At 49.0% G+C, this 27906-nt stretch overlaps 1 protein-coding gene and 1 long non-coding RNA gene across 6 annotated transcripts in view; one reads left to right on the top strand and one right to left on the bottom strand.

The window, feature by feature from the left end:
- Window positions 1-9568: 9568 nt before the first annotated feature.
- adcy1a (adenylate cyclase 1a) overlaps window positions 9569-27906 on the bottom strand; it is a 25923-nt gene continuing 7585 nt past the window's right edge. The window contains exons 5-21 of one of the 4 annotated variants that reach the window (XM_019884680.1): window positions 26103-26230; window positions 25651-25809; window positions 24920-25061; window positions 23526-23681; window positions 22211-22405; window positions 21243-21340; window positions 21039-21123; window positions 20159-20248; window positions 19185-19459; window positions 18550-18676; window positions 17509-17625; window positions 16378-16524; window positions 15006-15104; window positions 14637-14751; window positions 11132-11256; window positions 10257-10335; window positions 9569-10191 (exon numbers count right to left, since the gene is read on the bottom strand). In XM_019884680.1, the coding sequence (XP_019740239.1) occupies window positions 9758-10191; window positions 10257-10335; window positions 11132-11256; window positions 14637-14751; window positions 15006-15104; window positions 16378-16524; window positions 17509-17625; window positions 18550-18676; window positions 19185-19459; window positions 20159-20248; window positions 21039-21123; window positions 21243-21340; window positions 22211-22405; window positions 23526-23681; window positions 24920-25061; window positions 25651-25809; window positions 26103-26230 (2571 nt within the window). In that variant the 3' untranslated portion in view covers window positions 9569-9757. Of the gene's footprint in view, window positions 10336-11131; window positions 11257-14636; window positions 14752-15005; window positions 15105-16377; window positions 16525-17508; window positions 17626-18549; window positions 18677-19184; window positions 19460-20158; window positions 20249-21038; window positions 21124-21242; window positions 21341-22210; window positions 22433-23525; window positions 23682-24919; window positions 25062-25650; window positions 25810-26102; window positions 26231-27906 lie in introns of those variants that run through there. The other 3 variants (XM_019884690.1, XM_019884699.1, XM_019884709.1) reach the window with 3 other exon arrangements.
- Window positions 22259-27906, top strand: part of LOC109524751 (uncharacterized) — a 21072-nt gene continuing 15424 nt past the window's right edge. For both annotated transcript variants that reach the window (XR_002170004.1, XR_002170005.1), the window contains exon 1: window positions 22259-22329. This is a non-coding gene — a long non-coding RNA (uncharacterized LOC109524751). The remainder of the gene's footprint in view (window positions 22330-27906) is intronic.

Here is a 27906-nt window from a genome sequence, read left to right as displayed (position 1 = left end):
CCCACCCCCCACCGCCCCCGCCACCCATATGCTTTGTGTGAGTTTATGTGCTGCCAGGAGCCGAAACATAAATTAGATGATGCACGCATAGCCCACATGCACGGCTCCCAAACCGCAAAAGTTCTCCAACAAGTTTCTGCTTGACGCACCGTTTGTAATACTTGTCTGTCTCAGATTATATGGATTTTTTTTTTGGGGGGGGTGTGGATAGGGGGGAGGAGGTTAAAAGAGAGCGTTGTCGTCCGCTGAACGAGCAACTCAGTGGGGCTTTAATAAGGACTTGAGTTTGTTGACAGTATTTTGCAAATGTGATTCCTGGTCGGAATGTTTCTGTGCCGTCGCATCGGGCGCGCAGAAGCAAAACAGAGTTATCTCAGGTCAGGGACAAGACCGACTTTCTATGTACGCTGCTGGATGCGAGCCCAACCCAAAGCCACAAAGCCAAGCCCGTGTATCGTGGCTGCAGGCTTTGCGTCGGGCAGACGGAGAGCCACCATCCCGTGAAGAGGTGTTGGCGGCTCCTTTTCACATGTCAGACGATGATCAAGCGGCGCTTGGCATCGAGCGCCGCCGCGTCTGGAAAGTTCACATTTGTCAAGAGCCCCCAGAAAACCGTCTTGTTGTCTCGGGAGTCGCGCGCGCACACAGACGCACGTTGCTCAATATCATTGCCCTTTTGAGAGTGTCTAAAGGGGGGCTTTCGATGACGTATGAGCTCAGGGAGAGAGAGTGGGAGGGGGGCGGGGGGGGGGGGGACACAAAAAAGAAGCAAACCACACCCTCAACAGGAATGCACACCTGCATGAATCCAACACAGGCCGGCTCCCAAAGACGAACATATTTGGTGGTTCTTTTATCTGAGGAGCCATAATTGTCGGTGGCTCATTATACGACTTGATGAAGGATTTTCTCATTTCGAAAGAAAGAAATGAGCAAAGAGCTGCGCTGTTTGGAATTTCAAGATGATACGTTTCACCAACTGGCCCCTCCCGGCGGATGATTTGCTCATCGCTCCCGCACAAGGTTGACATATGTTCTTTGTTTTGTAACGTTATAACTTTGCCAGGTCTAACTTTGAGGCCGAAATCTGGAAAGTGGGACTGGATGTTGAGATGTGCGACGTCAGGCGACCCGCTCAGGCTTGATGCCATCCAATCGTCATGCAGGGTTGCGCACGTCGGCCAGGAAACGGCGGTTCGTCAGAGCCCTGACACGAACACAAGAGGTGCCTGGCCTGGTCCGTCACAGGTTTCCGTGGCAACAAGAGGGAAATCATATTCATTTTTTTTTTTTTGGCGGGGGGCATCACATTGTTACAATCCAAACTACGATTGGTCCCCAGAATAGGTCAGGACCATTGCTCAGGATAAGCAAACCCTTTTGACGCTACCAGCTGGTTAACTCCTGATGTGACAAAACAGAGCAAAAGTCAGCAAAAATGGCAAACGTCAGTGAGGAATGCGGGGCACCGACGACATCGTGGGACTCGTTTGAAATGGATGAGAAATGGACATTTCATGGGCTGCTTTGTGTTTTCAAGAGGATGATGCAAGCTGACATCAGACTCATGCCAACAACATTTCGGGGATGAACAACAGTTCTGCAGATGCAAAAAAAAAAAAAAAAACCCCGAAATCAATTCCTCACAACACGTGGTTTCAAGAAATTGCACCATTTTTTCTCAAGATTTCTTTTGTTAATCTGGATTCAACTCAGGATTGAATGGATTTGTGGTTGGCTACCCCCGCCCCCCCCCAAAAAAAAGGTTCAAATAAGAAGTATGAAGGCGCTTTCCCAATGCGGCGGCGCACATAGAAGAGGGGTGCGCGGGTGCGCTCCCCGGAAGACGGCGGTCAACCGGTTAGCACGTCGGCCTCACGGCGCAGAGGTGCAGGATTCGATTCGGGCTCCGGCCTTCCTGTGTGCCATTTGCATGTTCTCCCCCCCCCCGTGCCCTTGTGGCTTTTCTCCGGGTTTCCTCTCACACTCCAAAAACATGCATGCTAGGTTGATAGAACGCTCTGAAATTGTCCCGAGGTGTGATTGTGAGCGCGGATGGTTGCTGGTCTCTGTGTGCCCTGCGATGGGCGGGCGACCGATTCAGGGTGTCCCTCTGCCTTTCAAACAGCCACCCAAGAATGTGCCGTGAGCAGTCATAATGACACTAATCCTCAGACTCCTCCCTCTTCCCCCTCCCCCGCCATTTATCCTCACAATTTATCCGTAATCTGACAATGTCATCTGTTAACAATGCATTTTCAGCCACTTTTGCAGTTTTAACGCGACTGGGGAAAATTGACGAGCTCGTTAGCATGCCGCAGGATGTTTGAATGCGAGCGCGTTTGTGAACGCCACACGTGTTTGTGAACGTGTGTGATTGCGCACCTTTGCATGTGGGAAACCCAGGAAATCAGCGCTCCCATGTGCCAGCTTCCATTGTGTTTGGCTTCCTTCACTCCGTCTTTCTCGGAGTGACTTTATGTTTAGCTGCCGTGTTTCCTTCTCTCATTGTGCCGCTAATGAGAAGTGAGAGGAAGTCTGTGCCAGAGGCTTTGCGCTTGGCAAAAGCAACGCCGTTCTCATGAACGGCTCAGGAAAGCTGCGCTTAAATTCGTGGCAGTACATCAGAAACTGAAATCCAAGTTTCCAATCCGGCCATAAAACTGGGCTGCGCGACGGTCTGATGAGTGTACTTTTGATCACTGGCTCCCCGCTGGGCACTACCAAAATAAAAGGAACACTTACACCCTGCCCCAGATCATCCATCCATGCTTTATCCTCGCGAGGGTTGCGGAAGGTGCCGGAGCCTCTCCCAAGCCGGCGGGTACACCCTGAACGTGTCGCCGGCCAATCACAGGGCTCACATAGACGAGCAACCGTTCACGCTCACAATCACACCTGGGGACAATCTAGAGTGTTCCATTAAACTGCCGTGCATGTTTTTGGAATGTGGGAGGAAACCCGGAGAAAAGCCACGCGGGGACGCGGGAGAACATGCAAATGGCACACAGGAAGGCCAGAGCCCGAATCGAACCAACTGACGCATTTTCATCTCTGAAAACATTTCGTCAGCAAGTGAAAAGTGCCTCTTCTCCGGTTCAGGATGCGCCTTTGACGATCGTCTTTCAATCGGTCGGCCTCGATTTTGCTGTCACGAAGGCCTTTTCACGATTTTGTGGGGAAAATCTGGTCGCTCGAATGAAGTTGACTTTGTCAAGGTCTTCGTGGTGAGCGAAAATCGGCAAATGGGAAATGAATGACGTGAAATCGGGGTGGAAACGTAAACGGGGTACGTTGAAACGAGCTTCGACCGTATCTTCACCTTTTCAAGACGAACCCAAAAGACGACCAAAACAAAGGAATCACGGTGTTTGGATCAGCATGTCAAATTCCATCTTTGAGGCCAAACCTACGCAGGGAGGAGGAGGAGGAGGACACGCTCAGCTGTGTTCTTTCCACAACACGGAGTTCGTTGACCCCGGTGTGTTTTTGCACCCGTACGCTTGCCGGGAAACACAACACATTCAGCGCAGAGAACAACACGCTGACACTGGGGGAAATCCTTGATTAGAAAGTAGTTCGTAGAAAGGATGTTTTGTTTTGTTTTTTTCTCTGCTAATCAAAGAAAGGACACTTTGTGTTTGTGCTCCATATTCGAGTTCGAGGAAAGCCGCTTGGGAAACAGTTTTCAAGCAAGTTTGTTGACTGCTTAAGTTTTGTGCCTTTGTGGATTAGATTGCACAACGCGCTCATCACCGACACCGTATGCGTCCACTCAAAGCTGAACCGCACACCCGCTCTGGCCCTTCCATTGGGAGCAAAGAATGACAAAACAATTTAGCGTGTGTGGATGTGAACAAAATGACCACATTTACACCCCCATTTTTCTGAAAATGGCCACTCAGCGGCTTTCATGGACTTTTTTTCTGCAGTTGGTTGTCGAGAAAGATTATCAACTGGAACGTTCCATTGAGCGGCACGCCGAGTGGCCGCTTGCGGAGGTGCAGGGTTCGATTCCGGCTCCGGCCTCCCTGTGTGGAGTTTCAATGTTCTCCCTGTGCTTGTGTGGCTTTTCTCCGGGTGCTCCGCATTCCCCCCATGCTCCAAAAACATGCACGGCAGAAAACTTTCTTCTCAGATGGAGCCAGTGACGTAAAAACCCGCAAAAGCACACCCGGCATTGGTTCCCATCGAGGTGCGGCGGTGTAAAACCACGTCAGCGCTCTGTGCCCCCGTGTTTTCCCTCCCGCGCTTGATGTCCATATCGAGCGACATTTCCAGTCAAGGATGTTAGGTCACAGGAGGCGCTTTGGGGAAACTTTGCGAGGGAAGTCGTAAGACTGTCGCGAGGCCCGCGTCGCATCCTGGTCACATGCGCCGCGCTCCAGACTGCTGACGGACGGCCGCGGCGCTCCTCCGCAGCTGTCGACCAGCTCGGAAAAAAAACAAAAAAAACATTTGCACTCCCTTATCGCAGACGGCGTGAATATTTACTTTGGCACTCCCGCGTTTGATCTGCCCCGAATCGAGCTGGCGGTCAACACACATGCGAACACGCGCGCAGGAAAGCGACTGCCGTAAAGCGGCTTGTTATTCTCCATTCACATGTGGAGGAATGAATTCAACTCAAGGCGGCACGATTATTTGAGGACTGGATTTGTATGTCGGCCGACTGCATATGAAGGAATGAGTCGCATTGCCCGACAACAAACTTTTTTCTTCTTTTCAGCCAAAGTAGTCAAAGTAACTGCGATCAAGTCATCCTATTTTATTGTTTTTTTTTAATTTTTTTATTCCAATTACATTTAACATGCATACAAATAGTTTGCTGTGGGGGCTCGAGAGGGATGTGAACAAATAAATAAATCATAGGATGCCTCTCCTGAGGAGGGATGGGATACCTTTTCATATTTAAAAAATATAATATTTGACAAATGATAAGCAAGTGTAAAAAAGACAAATCAAGCATTTGCTGGGGTCTGGCAGGGTAGCGGACCCCAAGTGCAGTGAAGCAAGGAGGCGAGGCCCAAAAAGTCTTTCATTTCAAAAACATCAAACAAAAACAAGTTGGGGATGATCCAAAAAAAAAAAAAAAAAGTCCAAAGAAAAATGGAGTCCAAGTGACACGTTGACAAAGCAGGACCAAGGGACGTGACAACCGGTGGGGGCTGCAAGCAAAAGCGATGACATGACCAAGTGGCGGAATGAGGCGGGGAACTCAAGGCGAGCCAAATGACGAGACAACGAGGACCACCTGGACAAGACGCCAGTGGCTGAGGACGCCGATGGCCAGACGCGCCGTCCGACCGCAATCCTTGTGGGACCGACAACGCCAGCGGATGCCTCTTCCCGTCGCCGGGCTCGGGGAAAATTCCCTCAAAAGCTGAAGATGGAGCCCTCGTCGAAGGAGGCGCGGAGGTCAGTCATGCCGCGGCGCCAAGGGAGAGCCGACGACTGGTATCAGGCGCGAGGCGACAGGGTCCGGGGGCGCGCCACCACGCAGTCATTCCGTGCGTTCGGGAACGAGCAGAGGTCGAAGCGGGTTTCGGTTCCCGTTTTAGCTTCACCAGCTGACTGCCGCCGCGCTTCCGCGAAGGCCGCGCGTGAACGCGGAAGAGGTCAGCCGGTATTTCTCAGAGACACGGAGGCAACGTCTTCTCACCACCGCCACCATCATGCTCAAACGCAGACGAACTTCCGACATATTGTTGAAAAAAACCCAACCATTGACGATCATAAACCAGTAGGGACGGCGCAACGGTCGACCGGTTAGCATGTCGGCCGCACAGCGCAGAGGCGCAGGGTTCGATTTTTCAGCTCCGGCCTTCCTGTGTGGAGTTTGCATGTTCTCCCCGTGCCTGCGTGGCTTTTCTCCGGGTACTCGGGTTTCACATTCCAAAAACATGCGTGGCGGGTTCATGGAACACACTAAACTGTCCCTTGGTGTGATTGTGAGCGCGAACGGTTGCTCGTCTCTGTGTGCCCTGCGATGGGCTGGCGACCCGTTCAGGGTGTCCCCCGCCCTACTGCCGGAAAACGGCTGGGAGAGGCTCCGGCACACCCGCCACCACCCTTCTGAGGAGAAGCAGATTCGAAAAAAGATGGATATTTCGATATCGATGTCGCATGGTTGAACACTTGTGTGAGTGAGTGACATCATTATGCCGGTGCTGCGTTCAAGGCACATTTTACAGGGTACGAAAACACGGTACTCTTTGATTTCACATGAATCGGTACTCGGTTGTGCGAACCCAAATCGGTCGGTCCCCCCCCCCCCCCCCGCACAAAATAGAGATTTCGCTCCCCATCCCTACTCGAGGTTGTTTCCTCCCCCTGGAGGTCATTTCTGCTGTCAGGTCAGTCTGGCGTTTTTTTTTTAGGCTGTAAGTATTTGAGCCCAACTGCAAATAAAATGAGGCGAGTGGAAAGTGTACGGCGGCGGCGGCGGCACATGACATTTCCAATGTTGTATGTCCGTTCAGAGGCGTCGTCATTGACAAAGAAATCACAGACTCCTCTTTTCAATCCGATTCTTTGCGGCCAATCCCGTGAATGGCATTTGTTTGCCGTCTTGGCGCGGGCTTTCTGTTCCGTCAACGAATCACATCGGAATACAAACAACGACGTGTGTGCGAGCGTGCTTGTGTGCATGCGTGCGTGTGTGTGTTTTGATTTGGAAAAAAAAAAAAAAAACACCACCTTCGTGCTCTGGCGTCATGACTGATCTTATGTTGCCCTGACAACCTGTCACTCAGGATGTTCAGCAGGTCATTTGTACTTCCAGTTCGCACGCGCGCACACACACACTGATGAATGTTTGGAAGCTGGCCCTTCCTGTGACAGGACCTAGCAACTCGGCTTGAAACACAAATACACACAATCATTGTTTGGCTTTCCTCTTGTTTTTTTTTTTTTCCCCCAAACCACAACTTGTAAAGATGCGTGTTGCTCTGATTGTTTAGTTCTATGTACCTTATGTTAATTTCCGCCCGCCTATTTGGGTCAGAGCATGAAAGCAAGCGTATGTGCCGATGAGAAATGTTCAAATGCAAATATTCGTAACACATTCTGTACCCAAGGGACAGCAAGAGCAAGGTGGTAAGTTACACCCTGTCCTTTATTTTTATCTTCCTAAATGAATGGATTATTTTTGATTTGCTTTAAGATCATGATGGCAGGTCAATACAGCAACGGAAATGGAAGCAGTGCTGTGTCGTCGGGGGCGGCCGTGGCTTCCAAACGGCAGCAGAAGCGCTGAGCGACTTTTACAGCATCTATGAAATTGTCGTCTTTGAAGTCATGACAGTCTGTTGTCTTCATTTTATACACGGAAATGAAAACAAACGGTTGCCTTGAATTTCCTCTATTTCATGAATCAAATCCTCCCCAATCAGATCTCAGCTTCGGCCTTCGCGCGCTTCCATTTAGAGTGCAACGTTCCTCTTTTGAGATATGACCGCTTCTGGTTTTCAAACTGAGCCCCAAAGGTTCTCCTGTAACCGCGCGACAACATTCTTTTCCCGTCAGACAGCAGCTCACTTTGGAAAATGGAAGACATCGTACTGATCGAGCGCTTATCATCATCCACAAATACAAAGTGCCTTGACGTCGGCGATCCGCACACACACATCCTGTTTTGTCATGCAGGCGAATGACGTCACTTGAGGGGAAACACTGTCGGAATCAGGCTGACACCGAGTGCCTCTCCAGAGGTCAGCTCCTGTTTTTCTCCTCTGTTATGTAACTTTGGAGTTTGTGCTGAGTTGGGTCGCTTTCATGTATTGGCCGCAAAGTGCAAAGAAAGAAAGCAAACAGAGCGAGAGTGACAAAAGACGCGCCAAACGTCTTCAAAGGCGACAGTAACACACACGCTACCGGGCCAAGGTTATCTTTCAAAACGCTGATAGCTTTTTGGAATGAAGGACTTTTGAAATATGTTCGCGTTTGCCTGTTGTTACTTGGGAACGTCCGCCAGAAGGGGCGAAGTTGGAACTAACTCCCTGCAAAGCGGATGGACAAAGCAGACTCCCACCGTCACAAGATCCCCTCTTGCTTTATTTTCACAGCCACGACATTTCAACATCATCCAAGCGCAAACACTGCTACAAAATATCGTGTTGGGCTTTCGATTCACAGCAAACACCTCCATAAAATACGTTTGGAACAAAATCATTTCTGGAAAAAAAAGACAACGATGTACAATAAGCGAGAAATACCTCCGTACGACAATTGCATCAAATATGAAAATAACCCCCCCCCCCCCGCCCCATCAAGTTTCTTGTATAAAAGTCATCATTTCTAATGATTTTTAGAAACGTAAAGCAAGCATTTGAGCTAGAACAGAGCCGGTCAAAGCATTTCAAGATAACACCTCAGGCAACGTGTCTAATTAAGGAGCAACATTTCCCCCGTTTGACACACTCTTAAAAACACACGAAGAACCGCCGCACGTTCACTGTGCTGCGGCTTACAGCACAACCATTTTTTTTTTTTTTTTTTTTTTTTGGTGGGGGGTACGTTTATGAAAATAGGCGTGCATGTTAGAAACCCACGGACGAGGTCGGATCCAGCAAAGGGGGGGAAGGACCTTTCCACTTGATGTGCAACTATCTGGAAATCGAAGCTTTGTACGCTCAGCTTTTGAAGGAGACGCGGCTCCAAAAAAAAAAAAAAAAAAGCACCTTACATTCAAGAGGACTGCTACCGGTAGAGCACATGCAGACGATTATATCCGATGAACAAAGTGCGCCCGCTCGGCTAACAGCGGCGGCGCGTGCGTCAGAGAATTCACGGTTAGCACGTAGCATGCTAGCCCACCAAAGAATCGTCCTCATGAGGAAGACATACAGCTTTTGGTGACCCCTCGTACATTTTATTATACATACGAAAGCGGATTTCCGATTTGTAAAAATAGTTGACTATTCGAACATTTGAACAATAAAAACATCACTCCATAAATAAATACACGGATTTTTTTTTTTCAACTTTTTGATGTCAAGTCACACTCGCATGATCCAGAAAATCCCGTTCTGAGCTCCGCAGCCGCGCCGGTCTGTGGTTCGCACCACTCGACCGGCGAAATCAACGATCGGATGGAACAAGGAGTCGGCCGGCTACAGCATGCGAAGGTGAAAATGCCGCGAGAGGACACAAACCGTTTTATTGCTACACTTTTGACGAGGAAGAATCTGGAAGTCAAGCATCACAGGCAAACAAAGAGCAACGTGACTGCAATGCAGAGGTGGCGTCATGCACTTTTCGGAGCAGCTCGCCCCCCCCACCACCCCCTCGAAAAAAAAATGAAGTTCACCTCTCGTGCCAGCAGAGGTTTTGACGACCCAAGAGGCCTCAAAGCGCATGCCGTTTTGCACTTTGGCAAGTCGGTAGCATCCTGACACATTTGGCTCCACGGACTTTCAAATATATCCCGCTCCTCATTGTCAGCGATGCCCCGGCAATAACTTTGGCTGCCGTGTCATGCGGATAACATCTGCAAAAGTCGACGAAAAGGAGCAGGAACCTCATTCGAACTGGCCGACGCTAAGGCATGATCGCCGATTTGGTTTGACCCTGCGGAAAAAGGGGCTGGGCTCATGTCGTTAAAGGAATTTGCAAGCAAGAGACTTGCGTGCTACACGATGAGCTGTGCGTGTTTTGAGGCTGATTTTGCTTACAGACGTGCGGATACACTTGAGAGTTTCCACTGAAGTCCTGGACACATCCTTGGCTGTTGACGACAGGGCATCCTGTATCCTGGTCACGACACCCTTGGCGTCAAACAACAAACGGGACTTGAGCATGGTGGGGGGGGGGGGGGGCATGGGAGAGGGCCGTCCAATCCAGGCGGGCTAGGATTAGTCCTGATGCAGTCAAGACTTTGGCCACGCTGCGCCCCCGCGAGAGAAGTGGGAGAAACTCCTCCTCCGCTTCTCTCGGCTTTCCAGGCTCCGCCCTCATTTTTTAAAAAAAAAAGACTTTCCACTGTAACTATGGAGACGGTGGCCATCACACTCGCTCCGTGGGGACGGACGGCAGGTACCTCGCGGTGCTGGCGGAGCTCGTGGCTTTGGCCGCGCGGGGGCTGGCGGTCCTGACGGCGGCGTAGGTGGTCACCGTGGGGGCCGGGCTTAACCTGGTGCACACGTTGCCTCGGCCCGAGGCGCTCGAGCGCGGCTCCGCGGTGCGGCGCTGCTGAAGGGATGGAGAAACACTGCTGTTTTGCCGCCGCTGTTCCAGGAAGTAAGTCAGCATCTGACCTTTGCCCTTGACACTGACTTGGCCCCGGCAAACAAAGTGATAGTGGTTTGCGATGACGCGATAGACGTCTTCGGTCACCTGGAGAAGAAATTCAGGATTATGTAGATGATCCCTCGGAAAGTTTGGACGTACTTGATCTGACAGACGGAATCAAGTGGGGCTGATTTCATTTCAAAACTATCTCAAGGCACGCAAACCCCCGCCATTGCAACCCTGTCAAAGTGTCCTTGAGCAAGACGTTGACCCCTTCAGTTGCTCCTGACGCCATCAGTCGCTAAATGAGAAAAAAACGCGTCGAGCGGTCTGAGTACCCGAGGTCGAAAAGCGCGATAGAAGTGACAGCCCGTTTACCGTCGACTCCCAATATGGCGCAGGCGGTTCCTGACACATGAAAAAAAAAGTCACCGCCACATGGGCGAGCGCGATGGCGACAGAGCCGAGGAAAAGTCGAGGAAAATGTCATGGAAGGAACCTCCAACAGAACACTGAGACTTTGGCTTGAACGTCTGCCTCACAGTCAAGGTCCCAGATTCAGGTCATGGCTTTTTGAAACCGGGAAGACCAAAGCCCTCTCGTGTGGGGCGCGGATTCACGTGTGTGGCGCTGATCCACCCTGAGCATATCCCACCAGGCCCCCGGGAGGCTATTTTGGCATCCCGCAGAGACATCGGAGCAGAAACTCTCCCAAAATGAGCGAGTTCGGTTTGCGTAAGAAATTCAAAGCTTCCATTCAATCAGCCAACTTGGTCCAAACTTCAGACTGGACAACAACCGGGGCAGACTTTCTGGGCATGCGGCGGTCTCCACTGGCGACCGCTTGGGTGTGTGTGAGGAGTCGCTGTGATGTGAGGACGGCGTGCGGTGTGCAGCCTACCTGTATTTTGCCTTGGACTCCGGTACTGTCCATTCGGCTCGCGACGTTGACGGTGTTTCCCCAGATGTCATACTGAGGCCGCCTGGCCCCGATGACGCCCGCCACCACTGGACCCACATTGATTCCTGAGCACAAATCCAATACCAACAATGTGCAATGTGTCATATCTCGAAGATCGTTTTTTTTTTTTCTCAGTGAACCACATTAGGATGCAAATATATTGACTGATCAGACTGTTCTCGAAGAAGAAGAAGAAGTGGTTGTCGTTCAGGTTTGACTCTTCTTCACTCAAATTGTTGAGGAAGTCGAACCCTGGTCACAAATGTCGATCGGCATCAACGTGGGGGCGGGAGGGGGGGGGGGATAACGATTTGAATCATGACAACGGCCTCCCTGAGGTGCGTCTTATGAGAGAGACGCAAAGTCAACTCCGAACTCAAGAACAGTCACATTCTAAAAGTTTCAAATGTACTTGGTGGGAGGACTGAGGTCAGTGTCGACGCGACGCACTCCGAGATTGCCTCGGCGCTACGGTGCGGGTCAGAACCCATCTTCATTGGCTCCTTCCAAGTTCCCGTCGCAACTGGTGTCAGGAACGTGTACGGGGCCCCCCGAATTCAGCCAGGGAGATTGAGGCGCCGGCGCACGACTGACGAATGAAAATCTTTTGGCTGGCCTCAGATATCAACCCATGAGCAGCGATTGGGATTTTACGACTCATTGTTTTTGCAGCGTCGACTAAACAGAGTCTAATGATGTTTTGGACGATGGAGCCACGTTGGGTGTCATGTTGACACCTGCCTTATGAAACTTATGAAACTGCCTCAGTGTAAACATTACGAACACGCTGCCTCAAAATCAAAACAAAACATAGCCTCTCATCAAAATATGCTGCAGCCCGCAGGCTGAAAGGCTCGTGCCCGACACTGGCTTGTTAACAAACTTCTGGACCGACAATTCCCCACGGTGAAGGAGGGTTGGGGTGGGGGGCCGGGGGGGGTACGATTTAACCGGGCGGACCCCGTCCCTAAGTTGGATGCCCCCCTTCGCACACCGCCGCCTTATCACATTTATTTGTGGTTTTGCAAATGTTTTCCATCCGAGCCGTCCATGAAAGTATTTTGATCCTACTTAAGTACAACAGCGCCGCAACATGAACGAAGGAATTCACAGAAACGCAAAAATATCGAGGGAAAACATTTGAGGTCAAGCAGCACTGAGATCTCAGGCAACAACTTTCTCAACTCAAGCGTATTTTTGGAGCACTTGAAAACAACCGCCGCTGTTGACAAAGCGCAAAATTAATTCAGATACAAACAGTAAAATGAAGAAAACAGTCGGAAGCACAACAACGGTCCAACTAAAAATCAGCTCAAAGAACTGGATGAGCGAAATGTGGCTAAATTCGCGTTTACGGCGCACCAAAATCCAGAGAAAATGCCAAGTTGCTTCAGTCGCTGGACTGGCCTCTTTGTTTACTTCGACTAAAGTGTCGCTCGTGCAACAAATGACGCAAAAATGCTTTCGAGCTGACTTCTGGGAGAACACAAACATTCTGGTCCTTCCTGAGGCAACGTTTCAAACTTTGGACAGTCACTGTCATGTCGTATCTTCAATACGCAAATCTTATTCGGTCAACAATTGGATGGGCTCGTTGCGTGAGCGCTAGCGTCAAACTGAATCGCCACCGCCTGCGAGGGGAACCCCCCCCCCCCCGAAAAAACATCCGTGTGACAATGCGCGATTCGAAAAGACCTTTTCGATAGCAATTCGGACCTTTTTTCAACAAATAGAAGGACGCCGGACCGGATCAGACCAGAGATCCCAATTGCCACCCCACCCCTGCATGGCATCCGTGGGCCTCTCTCAATGCGTCATCCAAAACTCTTCGCTGCCAAAGAGCTTAATTACCGTCTTACCCGAGCACATCATGTTCTTTCCTAAATTACGGCAAACATCGGAATGCAAACTGCCCTCCATAATTACCGCCACCCTTGGATAAGATGTCTTCTTAAGCTTCTAATAAATCCCCCCCCAATAATAATATCGGATCAACATTAGAAAACAGAGGAAGATCCAACCTTTTGTTCAAGTGCACTTATTCACTTGAATAATGAAGGAAGGAATTCCCAGAATCACAAAAATATCGAGGGAAAACATTTGAGGTCAAGCAGCACTGAGGCAGCTTTTCAATGGGGTTGAGGTCTGGGGACTGACATGCTTGTTTCTGTGGCGGCTGAACCATTTCGACCATTTTCAGAGCGAGAGTGTGCTTCTGTCTCCTTTTTTTGCGAGGGCACACAAGGACGACGATGGGAATTTGTCAGGCTTTTTTGATTTGGGGGAAAAAAAAACAAAACTCAGTTGCAGTTAGTTGCCGGCATTTATCCGTCTTCTCACCACCAGACTGCTTTCGGACGCTCGGTGGGATCGCCTTACGGTATTTACACACCGCGTGTGGACCAAGATCTGATCAAAGCCACTCCTGGCAACTCGCGCTGATTTCTTGTACTGAAATCATTCCCAAAGCCTTGATACTTATTGAGGAGCTGCCAGTTTTTTAAAAAATAAACACCAAAAAAACGTCATTTTGACTCGGACTTCATTACTTTGCCCCCTGCGTGTTTTAAAGGCAGTTTCACGTTCAGTAAACGTCAACTCGCAGCGTATCGCAAAGCTGTCGAGCTCCGGCGAATCTGACACGGACTCTGCGCTTCATGCCCAAGACGTGATGTCATCGTGCGCGTCTTGAAATCAGCGAGTAAATTCCACCAACAACGCAGTGACAAGGCGAGCGGTCCTGTTCAAGGCGCAGACATGCCGAGCCGGATCCAAACCAGCAAACTCATCAAACAACTACACATTCAACTGCATGCTTCGGGCATTGCAATCGCATTCGAGAAAAGACAATGGGCCAAACAACATTTTCATTGCTCAGTCGATTTTGAGTTGTTGAGAGGGGGGGGGTAAAAAAAAGAAAAAGAAAACCATCTGTACTTTTGCTGGCCTCTGGAGTGCTCATTTTGGCCTGGCTGGCTTCACTCTCATTTTTTTTTTTACGACTGTAATTGTTGAATATTTGTTTTTCTGCATGTTGAGGACGTCCAGTCATTGACAAAAGTTGGTTCTCACACACACACACACACACGCACACACACACACACACACACGAGGTCTCCCGATATGGAGCCATCCAGTCTGGAGACAGGATGACACTCCATAGTATGCTGTGAGCGAACAAGGGCTCCTGTCGCAGGCTCCCCACAGGATACTCCGCACAATGGATCCCAGAACCGCGAGTCTCCATGTGACGACTTTCCTGGACGGAACGCTCTCTCTCTCTCTCTCTCTCTCTCTCTCTCTCCCTCTCTCTCTCTCTCTCTCTCTCTCTCTCTGATGCATTTCCTAGCAAAGCTCCCGGCAATTGGTGTCAATAGCGTCCAGCGCAATAGGTCAGAGTCTTTACGTGCGTGTGTGTGTGTGTGTGCACGTGTGTTCCGCTCACCTACTCGCAGCACAAAGTCATTATAAGACTGATAGTTAATTGCATCCAGGACGTCGAACATCTCAATGGCAAAATCGGCTACGGTGCATAGGTGTGAAGCGACGGAGTTTTTTGCCTGAAAAACATGAAATGCACAGACAGGAAAGCTGCATCAAATGTCGCCCATCAAATGCAGACCTGCATGCTAACCAAGGAGGAAGACGCCGCAGCGCCCAGTATTTCCCCCCCTGCGGTGGATTTGTGGGTGTGACACGTATGCCACAAAAACAAAAAGAACGCCATGAAACGACGTTCAGGAAAAGCGAAGGGTACTTTGAGGCAACACGGTACTCCGTCGTGATTGTGAAAGAGTCGATTCGGAATGCGTACCTTGGAGCCGCTCGTCGGAACGAGCCCCACGGCGGCCATGTACGTACTGCCAATCGTCTTGATTTTCTCAATATCCCGGTAGCACTCTTTGTCCATCAGCTAAAAAACAAAGACATTGGAAACGTAGTTAGCGGCACAAAATATGACTTTTGAGATTTCTCCTCACACGCACGAGCGCAACAGCTCGTCGATACGAGAGACCGGAGGCCGTTGGAATGTGGTCAAAAGGTTTGGGAATGACTTGAGTGGCAGAACACGAAAGGTTCCGGGTGCTGGTCTTTGCTCAAAACACCTGATCCATTCGAAACGGAGGGCCCCCTTAAGACATTTGCGCTGGCCTTGTTCTAAAGTGCTCTATAAATACAGCTGGGTTGAAATGAGTTGTGTTGAGAAGGGCTGCGGGGGTTTGAAATCAGATGAGCCAGGCAAGAAAGAAAAAAGGTAATCGACGTCGGAAAGCAATATCTACCGTCGGAGCAATTTCGCAAGGCACCTGAGAAGCTGTGGCCAGGGAGAACGAGGGGGGGCGGGTTGGGCCCCGTCCAGGGCTAACAAAGCAGGTCATGAAAGAAATTGTCTGGGAGATCTGGGAGCTCCCTGACGGGGGAAGAAAGCCGTACAGGACAGGAGGACGATGATGAACTGATGCGATTTGCATACTCTAACCGTGTTTCGTCTTCGTGTGGATTTTCTGTGGAGCGATCGTTCTGCTGTCTTGGCCAGGAGCCGCTTGCTTGAAAGATTTTGAATTTCAACGGGATCATATCTCGTGAAATGAAGGTTCAATCCAAAAATAAATCAACCGCACTGTCGAGGAGAAGGGGACCCAGCATGGTAGCGATACGCACAACCGGCCGTGTAAAGGCGGCGGCGTTTACTCTTGTGCTTGGTTGCCATGGTAATGGACAGAAACGGCCAAAGCCGAGTTGCGAAAGCGGCTTTACGAAGACCCGGAGGCGGCGCCGGGGCGAGTGACGCCACGATTGGTGAATGGATCGCGGACGCTCGGGCTTCCGTGTCCGATTACACCGTCGTTCAAGCTTTCGCAAAAGCCGGCATCATCACCCCTGAGGAGCCGCACGGCGGTGAGACTTTGACGATGGCGTGTTTGATGGTGAACTTGCCCGGCGGTTCCAAAGATTCGGACTTTGATGGATTCCAAAATCACTCAGTTTTGCTCCAGCTGCCTTTTTAAAAACGCATGTTTTATGCCAGCGTACGTTTTACCGTGCCTGCGTCCAATAATACGATGCGTCTTGCGGATGCGTTCAACACAGAAATGGCTCCCGTCACTGACACGACGCCTTTTAATAAGGCCCTGAAAATTCATCTGCGCCACTGTGAACGTGAATTCAAAGTCAAATGTGTTCACCTCATCAAAGTCGGCGATGATCTCATTGAGCAGCCTGAGACACTCGACGCCCATGTTATTTCCATCCAACTCGATGTAGAAGTCGTTGAAGTTGGCGATCGAAGCGAACAGGACTCCGACCTGAGCGTACGACTGGTAGTACAAATCCTGAGAGGGACAAGGAGAGTGAGTTTGTGCTTGCTTTAGCGCTGCTCAGTATTTTAAAACAGGCAACAAAAAAAAAAAAAAAAACCCAAAAAAACAAGAGAAGTCGATGCCAAAATCATTTGGGAATTTGACTCATTTGATGTGTGAAAACAGAAAGGAGAATGTTTTCAAATATTTTGAAGTCACACTTGCTGTGTTGTGAAGACTGTGTACTGTTGAACTTTAACCCAGAGGAACAAGAGGAAGCCTTTTTGTCCACGGGTGTTCTGGACGGGACAGCAATGTGCCGGAAACTTCCTTCCTGACTCACAATCAGTCTCCGCTAACACGAATCGGGGCCTCAGGAGGTCCTGCATTTTCTGACGCGTATTGGTCCTTGTGAAGGGAACTGCATTATTCAATACTTGTCATTGATTATTGTTTATTAACCCCCCCCCCCAACAACAACAGATGTTCTTGACATTTTTCATCAGTGCTGCCACTTAGAACTGCGCTCTCCCTAAAATCCAATTGCAGCACGGCGATCCTCACTTATGATCAGCAAATTTGCCTTATAAGGGATCACCGTGCAGAGGTGCGAAAGTCTGCACCCCAGAACCTCCGTGACCCGAGGGCTGGCCTTCAAGAAGAGCGGGATGCCGTGCCGTGCCTCAGCAGACTACAAGTCGCCTTGCGAGCGGCATGCGAGGTCGTCGTCAAGCCGTCATATGGATGCTCGAGGGCACGTGACGGGTTGACATTTTTGGTTAACTTTTCTTTCAGTGAATTGTTTGAGACGAGCAAATCACCAGTTCACCCTTGTACTTAAATGTCACTGTTCCGCGAATTTATGACATTTTCCATCAATTTCAGCCGAAAGCCCAAAAGCTCCTTTTCATCGCTGGATGTCTAATCACCACGTTTGTGCCCGCTTCTGTGCGACTCAAAGAGGTGCGAAGCTCCTCCGACTGTTGAGCCTGCCCGAACGTGTCTGCGGATGCTCACCATGTTCCTGGGGTTGGACATGAGGAAGTGTTGGGCCACGTGCGCCGGCAGCAGATTGAACAGGATCCTCTTGTTGTCCAGCTTCACTTTCTCCATGTCGTCTCTCTCCTCTTCTGCCTGGGCGCCATCAGCCGTCACACAGGACGCGAGTCCAAGAAAAAGATGGCAAACATTTCTTTCGGCTCTCATTGGGACTGACTCAGCCTGGGTGGTAATTGCGCCTTTTATTCACTAGGGGGAGGTAACGAGTTACTTTTCACGGACTCACCGTGACTGTGTCTGAAAATGCAAGCCGAGTCCAACCCTCCGCTTCGATTTCTCACACGTGTGCGTTGAGAACACATAGCCATTGTGACGTCATAGCACGAAGCATTTATTTTTTTCTCTTAAATTTGTGCATAATTGACGTCTTAGTTTTCGGCAATAACTCCGTATGCGTGAATTGAAAACATTTGAAATAACCCAGAAAAAGTATTGTTCAACCCTGAACATTTCAAAAGCATTTTTATTTTCGAGCAGAACTTCAATATGTATAAAAAAATTTTAAAAAAGGGTTGGGCTGGCAATTAAAGTCAAATGAGTGTTTGCATATGTTTACGACATGATTAGTGCACTAATGCATATGGCATCGGGTGGATTATTTGAAACGTCAAACATATTCCCGCTAATCCGGTGATATGTTGCGGAACATGATGGCATGACATAACGGAACCAGAAACTTTGTCTTGTCCATGAAAAATAAATTCCAGCTGAAGCACAATGTCAAGTATGTCACGTGTGTAAATTAATTTGAATACGTTGACAATTTGATTTAAGGTGTACACTTTGGGATTCATTATTTATCACGGCAAATATAATCGTTACATATCAAAAAATACCTAATTTGAGAAGGACCGCATTACAAGACAAGACTCTCTAACAGTGATGTATAATTGAATCGGTTCAAAAAAGGACTGCGCTGTCATCCACTAGTGACAAATACAAAATGATATTCTTCGAGTTTTACCAAGTTGCCGTAGAATGCCCAACAGACAAGCATACCTGAGTGGCCCACAGGTAGTCAAAACGCAGCTTGAGGTCGAGTTGCCTCGAGTGGAGAGCCAGAGCTCCGGAGAACAGCAACACAGCCAGGACGGGATCAGAACCCCGAGTGTGCGGAAAGCCGGCGCTGGAAGACGGAGTGCAACATGACATGCTCGTAAAATATGCATCTAATTTGCTGGAGGTAAAATGCAGTTGTTTGAATGGTGCCACACCCCCCATTTGTTGAAACATTTACTCAATCAAATAAATCAATAGCGTTGTTTGAAATAAGTGAAATACGCTGTTCGACCAAATGATATTCTGCAGAGCCTAAATTGCCGCATTAATGGAGGAAAAAAGGTCCAAGACTGAATTGCGGTCTCGCATGACATGACATGACATGACATGACACGATATGACACGACATGACATAACATGACACGATATGACATGTTTATTATTTACAATGGGCGACTTTTTTTTTCTTAATCTAAATGCACTTAGGACGTTTGATCGCTGAGGTTCCACTCTATGGACCTTCATTGCAACGCAATTGGAGTTTATTTTATTTTCAATTGCCTGGGTGCATTCAAACCAAAGAATCCAAAACGCAAACGCATGCAACGTCGTCACCGAGTGCACCTTTCTCTTACCCGACGGCTTGCCGATAGCCACTGATCTCTACGATGACCGTGTAGGTCGCAGACAGAAAGAAGAGCAGGAGGATTTTTGGGAGCGAAGATACTCTGAGGTAGGGGACAATGGTGAGCGTGCCAGCCAGACAGGACAAGAGCGCATAGGCCATGCTCGGGCCAGCTCTTTCTGCGGCTGTGGCGTTGGCCGGGTCGTCGCCAAACATCTCTGTGGGGGAATCCTGGAACGAGTTGTTGGATATGACTTGAACTTGACCCCGTGGTATGAATCCAACCTGTAAAGATTCGAGAGAAAATAAAGCGCTTTGACAGAGACAACAGCAAAACCATCAATTCAAGGTCATACAGACAATAAAATGTTCATACACGAACTACTAATTTCACCAAAAACACTTCAGTTATCGTTATTGATTATTTGTACGTGTTTTCTGATGACGTGAGCTGGTGCGCGCGGTGCGGCGAAAGTTGCGTGGTGACGCCACGACCGAGGTAAGACGCGTACCTTGCTAGCCCACAATAGCCGAGCCAATTAGAGGAAGAAAATTCGGCGTTACGGCAGATGGGTCGCGCTACGGTTACAAACACATTGTTGGACGATAGCCTGTGTGATTTGGGGCAAATTTTGTCGTCGCTCGGTGACGTTTGGATCCGCCCTCCGTCGACGTATCAAGCTAATGTGGCTAATGTTGATTAGCGCGCGACCTATTTCTTGTTTATGATCCTCAGGAGAGCTGGCGAGACCGTTCGAGTAAAACAACAGTCTCGGGTCTTTTTCTGCACACAGGTCGGGAAATAAAACCATGATGAGATCCAAATGGACTCCAGTGGAATAATATAGGAACACAACGCAGGGGACCCCCTGCTCCTGGCGTCACACAACGTTTTGAATGATGTTAAGGGATTCAGATCATTTCCATGAGAGGGAAATGAAACTGATTAGTAATTTCGAGCCGTTGGAGTATTGCGGCACTCACCATGCAGGCCTGCGCAACCGAATAAGAGAGCAAGACCAGGGAGACACACACGACCGTTCGTATCTGGATGGTCAGGCAGCCTGGTTGGCACTGACGGCAAAAGAAAGGAAAAGGTCGGGTGAGAAAAGTGTCGACAAATGGGAAGCAAAAAAAAAAGTGGCATGAGTAGTGACTGCGTTCAGCTCTATTTTTGTTCCGTGCAAATTGATTTGTCAAATCGGGGTGGAATTAACAGTAACGTCATCGGGCAGAGTGAGCTTCTGCAATGAGAGTTTAGACCCGTTGGAGGGTGCGTCAAGAACAGCAGCTCAGTTTCATGGGATCCAATAAAAGATAAGTGTCTGTTTTGTCAATACAGAAAAAAAAGTCTGCATTTCTGAGACAAAGTAATCATGTGCAGTTTTGACTGGCGTTTCTCAAAACCATATTTACATTACAGTTGGAGTTTTCAGTGATGTTGAGCATGACATGAAAATGGGGGAGCTTTCTCAAATACTGTACCTTATTTTTCTGCATGAAATAATATTGGAAATATGTCTAAATAGGATGAAAGGAGTGGACTGTACGTCTAGACGCCACCAAAAACGGCAACCAAAACATCTTTAAGATCACTCTGAGAATTGGAAACCAATCAAAACTGTGCATTACATTCATTAGTATCTTCCGTATTTTTTTTTTTGAAAGGGCTAAGACAAAATACCAAAAAAGAAAAAAAGAGAAGATTGATGCACGCCTCTTCAAATTGGAAACGATCTGCATGATGGAAGTTGGAACGATAAATACACAATCTGGTTTAGAACTAATATCAATTAAAGAGGACTTGGGGGTGTGAGGGGGGGGGGCAATATGCTGGACGTGGAGGCTTTTTCGAAGTTCCTACCTGAACACTGGTAAGATGCAAGTACATGACACAGGCCACGTGAAAACAGACACACAAGACCAAGAGAAGCAATACCAGCAGGCCCCTGTCAAAGAAAGCAACGTCGCAGTGAGGCCGACTTGGGCATTTTTCCACTCAACCCAGCGCCACGGATGCATTTTTGTTGTTGGTCTTATGAACCAAAAAAACGAGTCAGGAACGTACTGTGGAATCATCAGCAGATAGAGCAGGCCAGAAAATGCCGCCAGGATCAGAGAGACAACCACGGCGCCGATGAAATGGTCGTCACACATCTGGTTGTACTTGGAAAAGGACGGAAAGAGAGAAGCAGTCATTCATCGAGCTTTATCAGGCGCCGTGAACAAGCACCAAAGGAAATCGCTTCCTGTCTACTCGGCTTGGTTCACCAATAGTCCTCCCTCAAGTCTTTCTCTTTGACCGGAAGTACTTTTTCCTGCTGGCCCAATCCAGAACAAAAGGTGAAATGAAAGCTCCGTCAAAATGAGTGCGCTGCTGGTCACTTTGTCTTTGCCTGACAACTCTTGGCATCGTTTGCGCGGCACTGACGCTACCCTTCAATGACATCAAGACTCCCTGCGCTCACGTGTCACGTCTTTACATGTCATATTTGCGAGCCGAGTGGAGCTCGTACTACGGGAGGTAAATTCCTTGTGTGTCGTTACCTCCTATACTTGGCCAATGACGACGATTCTGCTTCTGCCGCTTCTTTTTGGACATTTTAAACATGTTTGCAACCCCAAAGAGCTCGGTTCCGTGTCTCATTTATTGCTCTACCCACGCACACATACAGTAGAACCATAACGTGTGCTGCGGAGACGTTCCCAAATCATTATCTGCAACCCCTCCTGAGAGGGTGGGTGGATTACTCAAGCACACGCGCACACACACACACACACACACACACACATTGGCACTCACACACAAAGACATCATATGCTACAGGCGTGGGTGCAAGGGAGAAAAGGGAAAATAATTTGAGCTGAGTCGTGTGCATGTGAGGGGGGGGAAAAAGATAGGGAGGGTTCAGTAATGAAGCATCCTCGTGGATGTGCACTCGGAAGTACGGTACATGTTCACATGATTGTGTGCGCTTGGTAACTATCTATTCTCGTTTGTCTCTCTCCGTGCTCAGTGGGTGCGGTCGGCGTTACCCCGCGCTCCCTGTCCCTGTTCCGGAAGAACAAGGTGACGCAGTTGAGATCCGACGTCCCCGACTCAGTCTGCCGAGCTTCGATGAGGCGTCCGATGTAGCGGTTGACTCGTGTCGCCGGTGAGTGCTGGACGGTGGCGGCTGAGAAAGATGTCCGACTCCTTAACTTCTCGGATGCGGTCCTTAAAGCTCTCCGCTGTCACACACCACACGAATACGTAGTCTTGCCAGCGCCATTCATAAATGCAAACTCTTTAACTGCACTCTTATTGGAGCATATTCGTCGTCTTGTGCGCAGGTGTTTGGGGTGACGCTCGCGAGGGCCATTCGACTCATTTTGAGTGTGACTGCAAATGCAGTCAACAGGTTGCGCGGAAGGTCGCTGGGCGTCGGGTGAAGGTATTTGGCTTGCCGCTGGGAACGAGGGCTAAGTGACCTTTGGGGAACAATGCGGTCCTCGAGGGGCTTGGACTCTCCGCTAGGAGATGCCGTGCCTTTGCCGGACTGTTAAGCCCAAGAGTACTTCGGTGCTCCTTGGATGTATTGAAGGGTTTCTTCACATGAGGCAGCTGGCAGAGGGCGGTAAGCCGACGATTGTAGACAGGTGTTTTGATTTTGCTATATGATCGTACAAATCAATGGTCTCGCGACCGGAGTAAGAATTAGATTTTAAAGGTACTGTGGTTTTTTTTTTTTTTTTACCTTCATCTGCAAACGGTGTCTGGGACTTCCCTACGCTAGCACACGAAGTGTTTTGCTGAGTAAGATAAATAAAAACACATCATATTGGTCAATGGATGGAAAACAGAGATTGAAAGTGGGTGAAAAAAAAAATCCAAACAAATCTGCCGCACGGTGAGCTCGATGAGGTATTTCTAGAGGATTAACAAAGGTTGGTCGCCGATCGGGATTGAGCCGACAAATATCAGGATTATACCGCTAAACCGGTCAGAGACAAACTGGATCATGTCATGACTCGACTTGCGCCGTGTGGGAAAAATGAAGGCGAACGGTCAGAGAGGAGGGCGACCGGACAAGGTCAATCCCTGACAGGGTTTGACAGACAAGAGGGACCTTGTGACGACACGGTTGCATTTAAATCCAAAAGGGATGGAAAATTGCTTAAATTTCCCCCCAATAGATTTTGGGGCCAAACCGTAAATGGATTGTTAGAACGTCACGCAGTGCCGCGTTGGGAAGAATAATGCCGCCCGTCGCCAAGGTCCGTATGGTCACCAGACCCAAAGTCGTTCCTCGGACCAATCTCCGAGGCTTCGTTCCTCCAAATACTTTGACACCACCTTGTCGCTACTCACCTTGTCATCGTCCTCACAGGTCATGACGTTTGAGAAGGGGATCTCCGCCTTGAACATTTTCCTGCAGTGCATCAGTTGCACGAGCAGGTAGCACACCGTCTTGAACTTCATCCTCTTGGCCGGTTTGATGTCGGACAGAATTAAACCAGGAAAGATCTGCAAAAGTCAAAGCCGCTTAGATGTGTTTGCAATGCCACGCTCTTTGCGTTATACGGTCGGCGACGCGAAAAAAGGTTTAAAATCCCGACTGAGAATAACTTGGGAGTCGCTCATACAGTAAAATGTCAATACAGGGAATTCCTCTACAACGAAACCTACATGGGCGAAAACACCCCCTAGTGTGAAAAAATGTTCATGCATGAAAGCCATTCCCACTTTTCTGCTCCCCCTACGACAAAAAGTCCCCCTGTTCCCCCTATAAATTTCGCAGTTTCTTTCACGTTTTTTTTCTACACTGGCTATATGAAGTGTCAAATAAGTGTATGCTCATATTTATGTACTAAGTATTGGAATAAAAATAAAGAGTACACACATACGTTTTGTGTGTGTGTGTGTGTGTGTGTGTGTGTGTGTGTGTGTGTGTGTGTGTGTGTGTGTGTGTGTGTTTGTGTGTGTGTGTGTGTGTGTGTGTGTGTGTTTACATCTGAGATAAAATTTGCTACAGTGAAAAGCCCCCTGGTGTGAAAAATGTCTTGCTGCAAACATGATTTTGTTGTAGAGGAGTTTCACTGTATATATTTCATACTTTCCTGGAGCTGAACTAACATTAACAACGACAACATAGAGGTGTGATGCAGGATGCTTAATAAGAAATGAAAAATGTTCACGTTGTTAAGTTGGTGACCAGAACCTAGGCTGGACCAAGGGATTGTAAAAAAAAAAAAAAAAAAAAAAAAACCACACATCTGGATCATTTCACATATTGCTAGTTTGCGTCAGAATTAACTTTTCAGGTCATCCTGTGTCAATATATTTTTTGATACAGTCCAAATGCGAAATTGTCGCCGCTTCATAGATAGCCGCTAATCTCCGACCGAATCGCGATACGGCCTTTGTTTCAAAATAAAATGAAGTACACAGCAATGGAAGACAGTTGGGGGCAGAAAATGTGGACCCGTCTTATTCACGCCGTCAACATCTGTTGTCGTCCGCCTGACAACTATGACTGAGCAATGTTTCAAATCCCACAATGTGCGTGCGCCGCGCACATGTACAGTACACTTGGGGGGAGGGAGCACTGCGTGTGCCAGCTCAACACATGGCCCCCCTCCCTCTCTGTACCGGAGGATTAACTATTACACCACTGACAGATGTGTCACCTTTCCAGCTGTGTGCTGGCAAGAAAAAAAAAAGCAAACACGTGGGAGGGGAAGTGGAAAGAGAGCGAAGCGTACTTTGCGTCGGTGCGATGGCACGATGAAAAAGGTCTCGATGTGGTGTTTCTGGAGGAAGGCGTGTCTCTTGTGGCCAAAGCCCGGTTCCACCTCGTAGTCGCCATTCAAACACTCCAGGGTGGTTCTTGTGATGTGAACCTTACTGAGAACAAAAGCAAGCGCAAAGAGAAAACGGGGCTTTGAATTACAATGTTGCTTCAGTAGCCCACTGGCCGAATGACGGAACACTCTAAAATTGTCCTGAGGTGTGATTGAGAACGCAACTGGCTGTTGGTCTTTGTTTGCCCTGCGATTGGCTGGCAACCAGTTGACGGTCGGAGGGAAAGGCCCTGGCACACCCACGCCCCCCCGTAAGAATAAGCAGATTAGAAAATGGAGGGATGGATTGTGACGTTTGACACAATGACCTTTTTTTGTTCCATGAAATCCAGGTGAAAGTGGAGTGGTTGTAGGAAGTGAAGAGGTCTTGGTCGTGTTCATTTGAACAATGTTGGAACCGTCGACATCACCGACTGAAGAAAGAGTATGCTTTGCCCTTGAGTGCGCGTGTAGATCTGATTAGGGGATGTCATCGCGCGATGATGTGCGAGCCGCAGACGTCCCCCAAGCAGGCATCACCTTCTGCGGCCTGAACGTTTGCCGGCCGAGTAATCGGCTTTCGCAAGCATAACAGGGTGCGCTGAAGGCGCGTCTGCGGCAGGTGCTCTTCGGTCGCGCCACCGAATACTGACCCGGGCAATCCTCCGGCCTCCATCACGTTGGCCAAAGTGACATCGTTTGACCAGACATCATACTGCCATTTCCTGAGGCCCAGCACGCCGCACAGCACTCGTCCCGTGTGGAGGCCCACACGCATATTCAAGTCCACCTCCGTTGCCTCAACCACTGACCTGAGAGAAAAAGGGTTGCGTGGAGAGAGGGACATTCAAAAGATTTACCGTCAAGAACGGACCTTGAAGTATACATTGAGAGATCTTGCCAGCACAGAGGAGCCTTGGAAGTTTGAACACAATCCGACTGATTTATTCGGCTGTCAAATTTATTATTGCAATTCGATTTGACGTCGGTGAAATGTGTTCTGAGGTCCGAGCGGTCATCGTATGGCTCTTTTCCACCGCGTTTGCGCTCGTGCTAGTTCCGGAGCAGCGCCCAGGTTAGCGCCGTGCGTGTTTGTGTCACTCACGCGATGGTGTCAATCATGTCAAGGCCCATTTCTACACAGCAGTGGGCGTGGTCAGCCTTGGGTTGGGTCAATCCTGAGACACAGTAATAACAGTCCCCCAGGATCTTGATTCGCCTGCAGTGATTCTCCTATTGACAGAGAAACGACACAGCCGCCGTCAACGACATCTGGCGTCAAAAGGGGAAATTGTCACATGAAAATGGATTGACATTTCATCTTCACATCTGCAATATGGGTTGCAAGAAGCATTTACAAACGATTTTTTTTTTTTTTTTTGGTCTTAGGGCATATGGTAAAAAAAACAAAATCAACCAAACCTAAATCCGTCAGGAAGCGGGTGACGAATGCGAACTCCCATGAACGGATCATTTCTCATTTCAAGGGCTGCAGCGTATTCACACAACACGGCGTATGTTCTGAATTTGAACTTGAGTCGCAGCCCCATGAAATCTGACAGTGACGAGACGGCACGCAATCAGCAAACAAAAGGTTGGCTGCTCATCGATATCGCCGCGCGCCGCGGCAACTGTGTGCACGCTTGTAGCTGAGGCCAACCGCCATGACTCCGACAGGCTCTTGAAGTAGAATCCCACCCACACGTTCCCCGACGGATCAGAGATGTGTCGCCGTGCTCTTTTTTTTTTTTTTTTTGCACAAACCTCGACACGCACACACACACACACACACACACACACACACACAAAGAAGTGACAACACATGCGGGGATTCTGCAGAAACAGATGATTGCGCAAATATCAGTCGAAGAAAATTAGAACAGGAGCTGAAGAATGACAGGGTGCAATGTCATCAAAAGCGAACGGAATAACGGGCGGAACCGTATGAGTTTCGACAACGGCTACACACAAGAACTCCCGAAGTAAAATTGTGCCCAGTTAGTCAAGGAGCCGCCGCATTTGCGTCTTTTCAGAAAGTGAACACTCTTTGCCAAGATCATCCATTTTTTTTTTTTTTTTTGCTTTCAATGTTTGATTTTATTTCCCCCTGTTAAATTTTAATTCTTTGCTGCTCTTTCCCCGTCGTTTTCTTTGATGAGTCTTCCTCCCGATTCCCATATAGAGAATAAATGTTCACATCATGAACGCCGAATTGTGTACCCTGTGTGTGCTTAAATGAAAGTGATGGAGCGCTAAGCTTCAAAAATGAACTCCAAACTCCAACTGCGGCCGCCTTCCAATTCATGACTGACTCTCCAAGGTTTGAGCCTTATAAATATAACAAAGGGGGGAAAACGATGCGGTGCCCCGAGTGCTACTGTTCTTGCAGACAGTGAAATTCAGCCGCTGTTAATTAAATCAAAGATTCCCCATTATCGCTCGAGGCAAGGTACGTATAACGAGGCAAGTGGAAGCGACCCGCATTGATCGTAAGCTCCGCCATCAAGAGACCCATCAATGCTTTGTAAAAGACGCTCATGTTTGGAAGTCGCTGACGTTTAGTCGACGCTCTCCTCAGAGCAGCGGGACGCATCTGTTACTTGGGCAGGCAAGCAGCGGCAGTGGCCCATCAATCTTTGGGGACGCTGAGGTTGCGACGGCGGGGAATAAATAAATGTTATGCAGCAAGCAATGGGCCTGACGGCTCCGACACGGCCGCTTTGAAAGTAAAAGTCCCGCTCTCGCTCACGCAACACGGTATAAATCTTGAGTCGGCTGCAGCCACACGGCCGCGCACGCAAGCGCACCATCCAAACTCATCATGACTGTACCATGACGGATTACACCGGGGGGGCCGGCGCACTGGTCGCTTGCCGTATATCACCTCAAATCTTGTCCCCCCCCCCCCC

This window comes from Hippocampus comes, unplaced genomic scaffold (genome assembly GCF_001891065.2).
Source record: "Hippocampus comes isolate QL1 unplaced genomic scaffold, H_comes_QL1_v1.1 scaffold90, whole genome shotgun sequence".
NCBI lineage: Eukaryota > Metazoa > Chordata > Actinopteri > Syngnathiformes > Syngnathidae > Hippocampus > Hippocampus comes.
The sequence above is the reverse complement of the archived record's forward strand: the minus strand, read 5'-3'. Positions and strand labels throughout refer to the sequence as shown.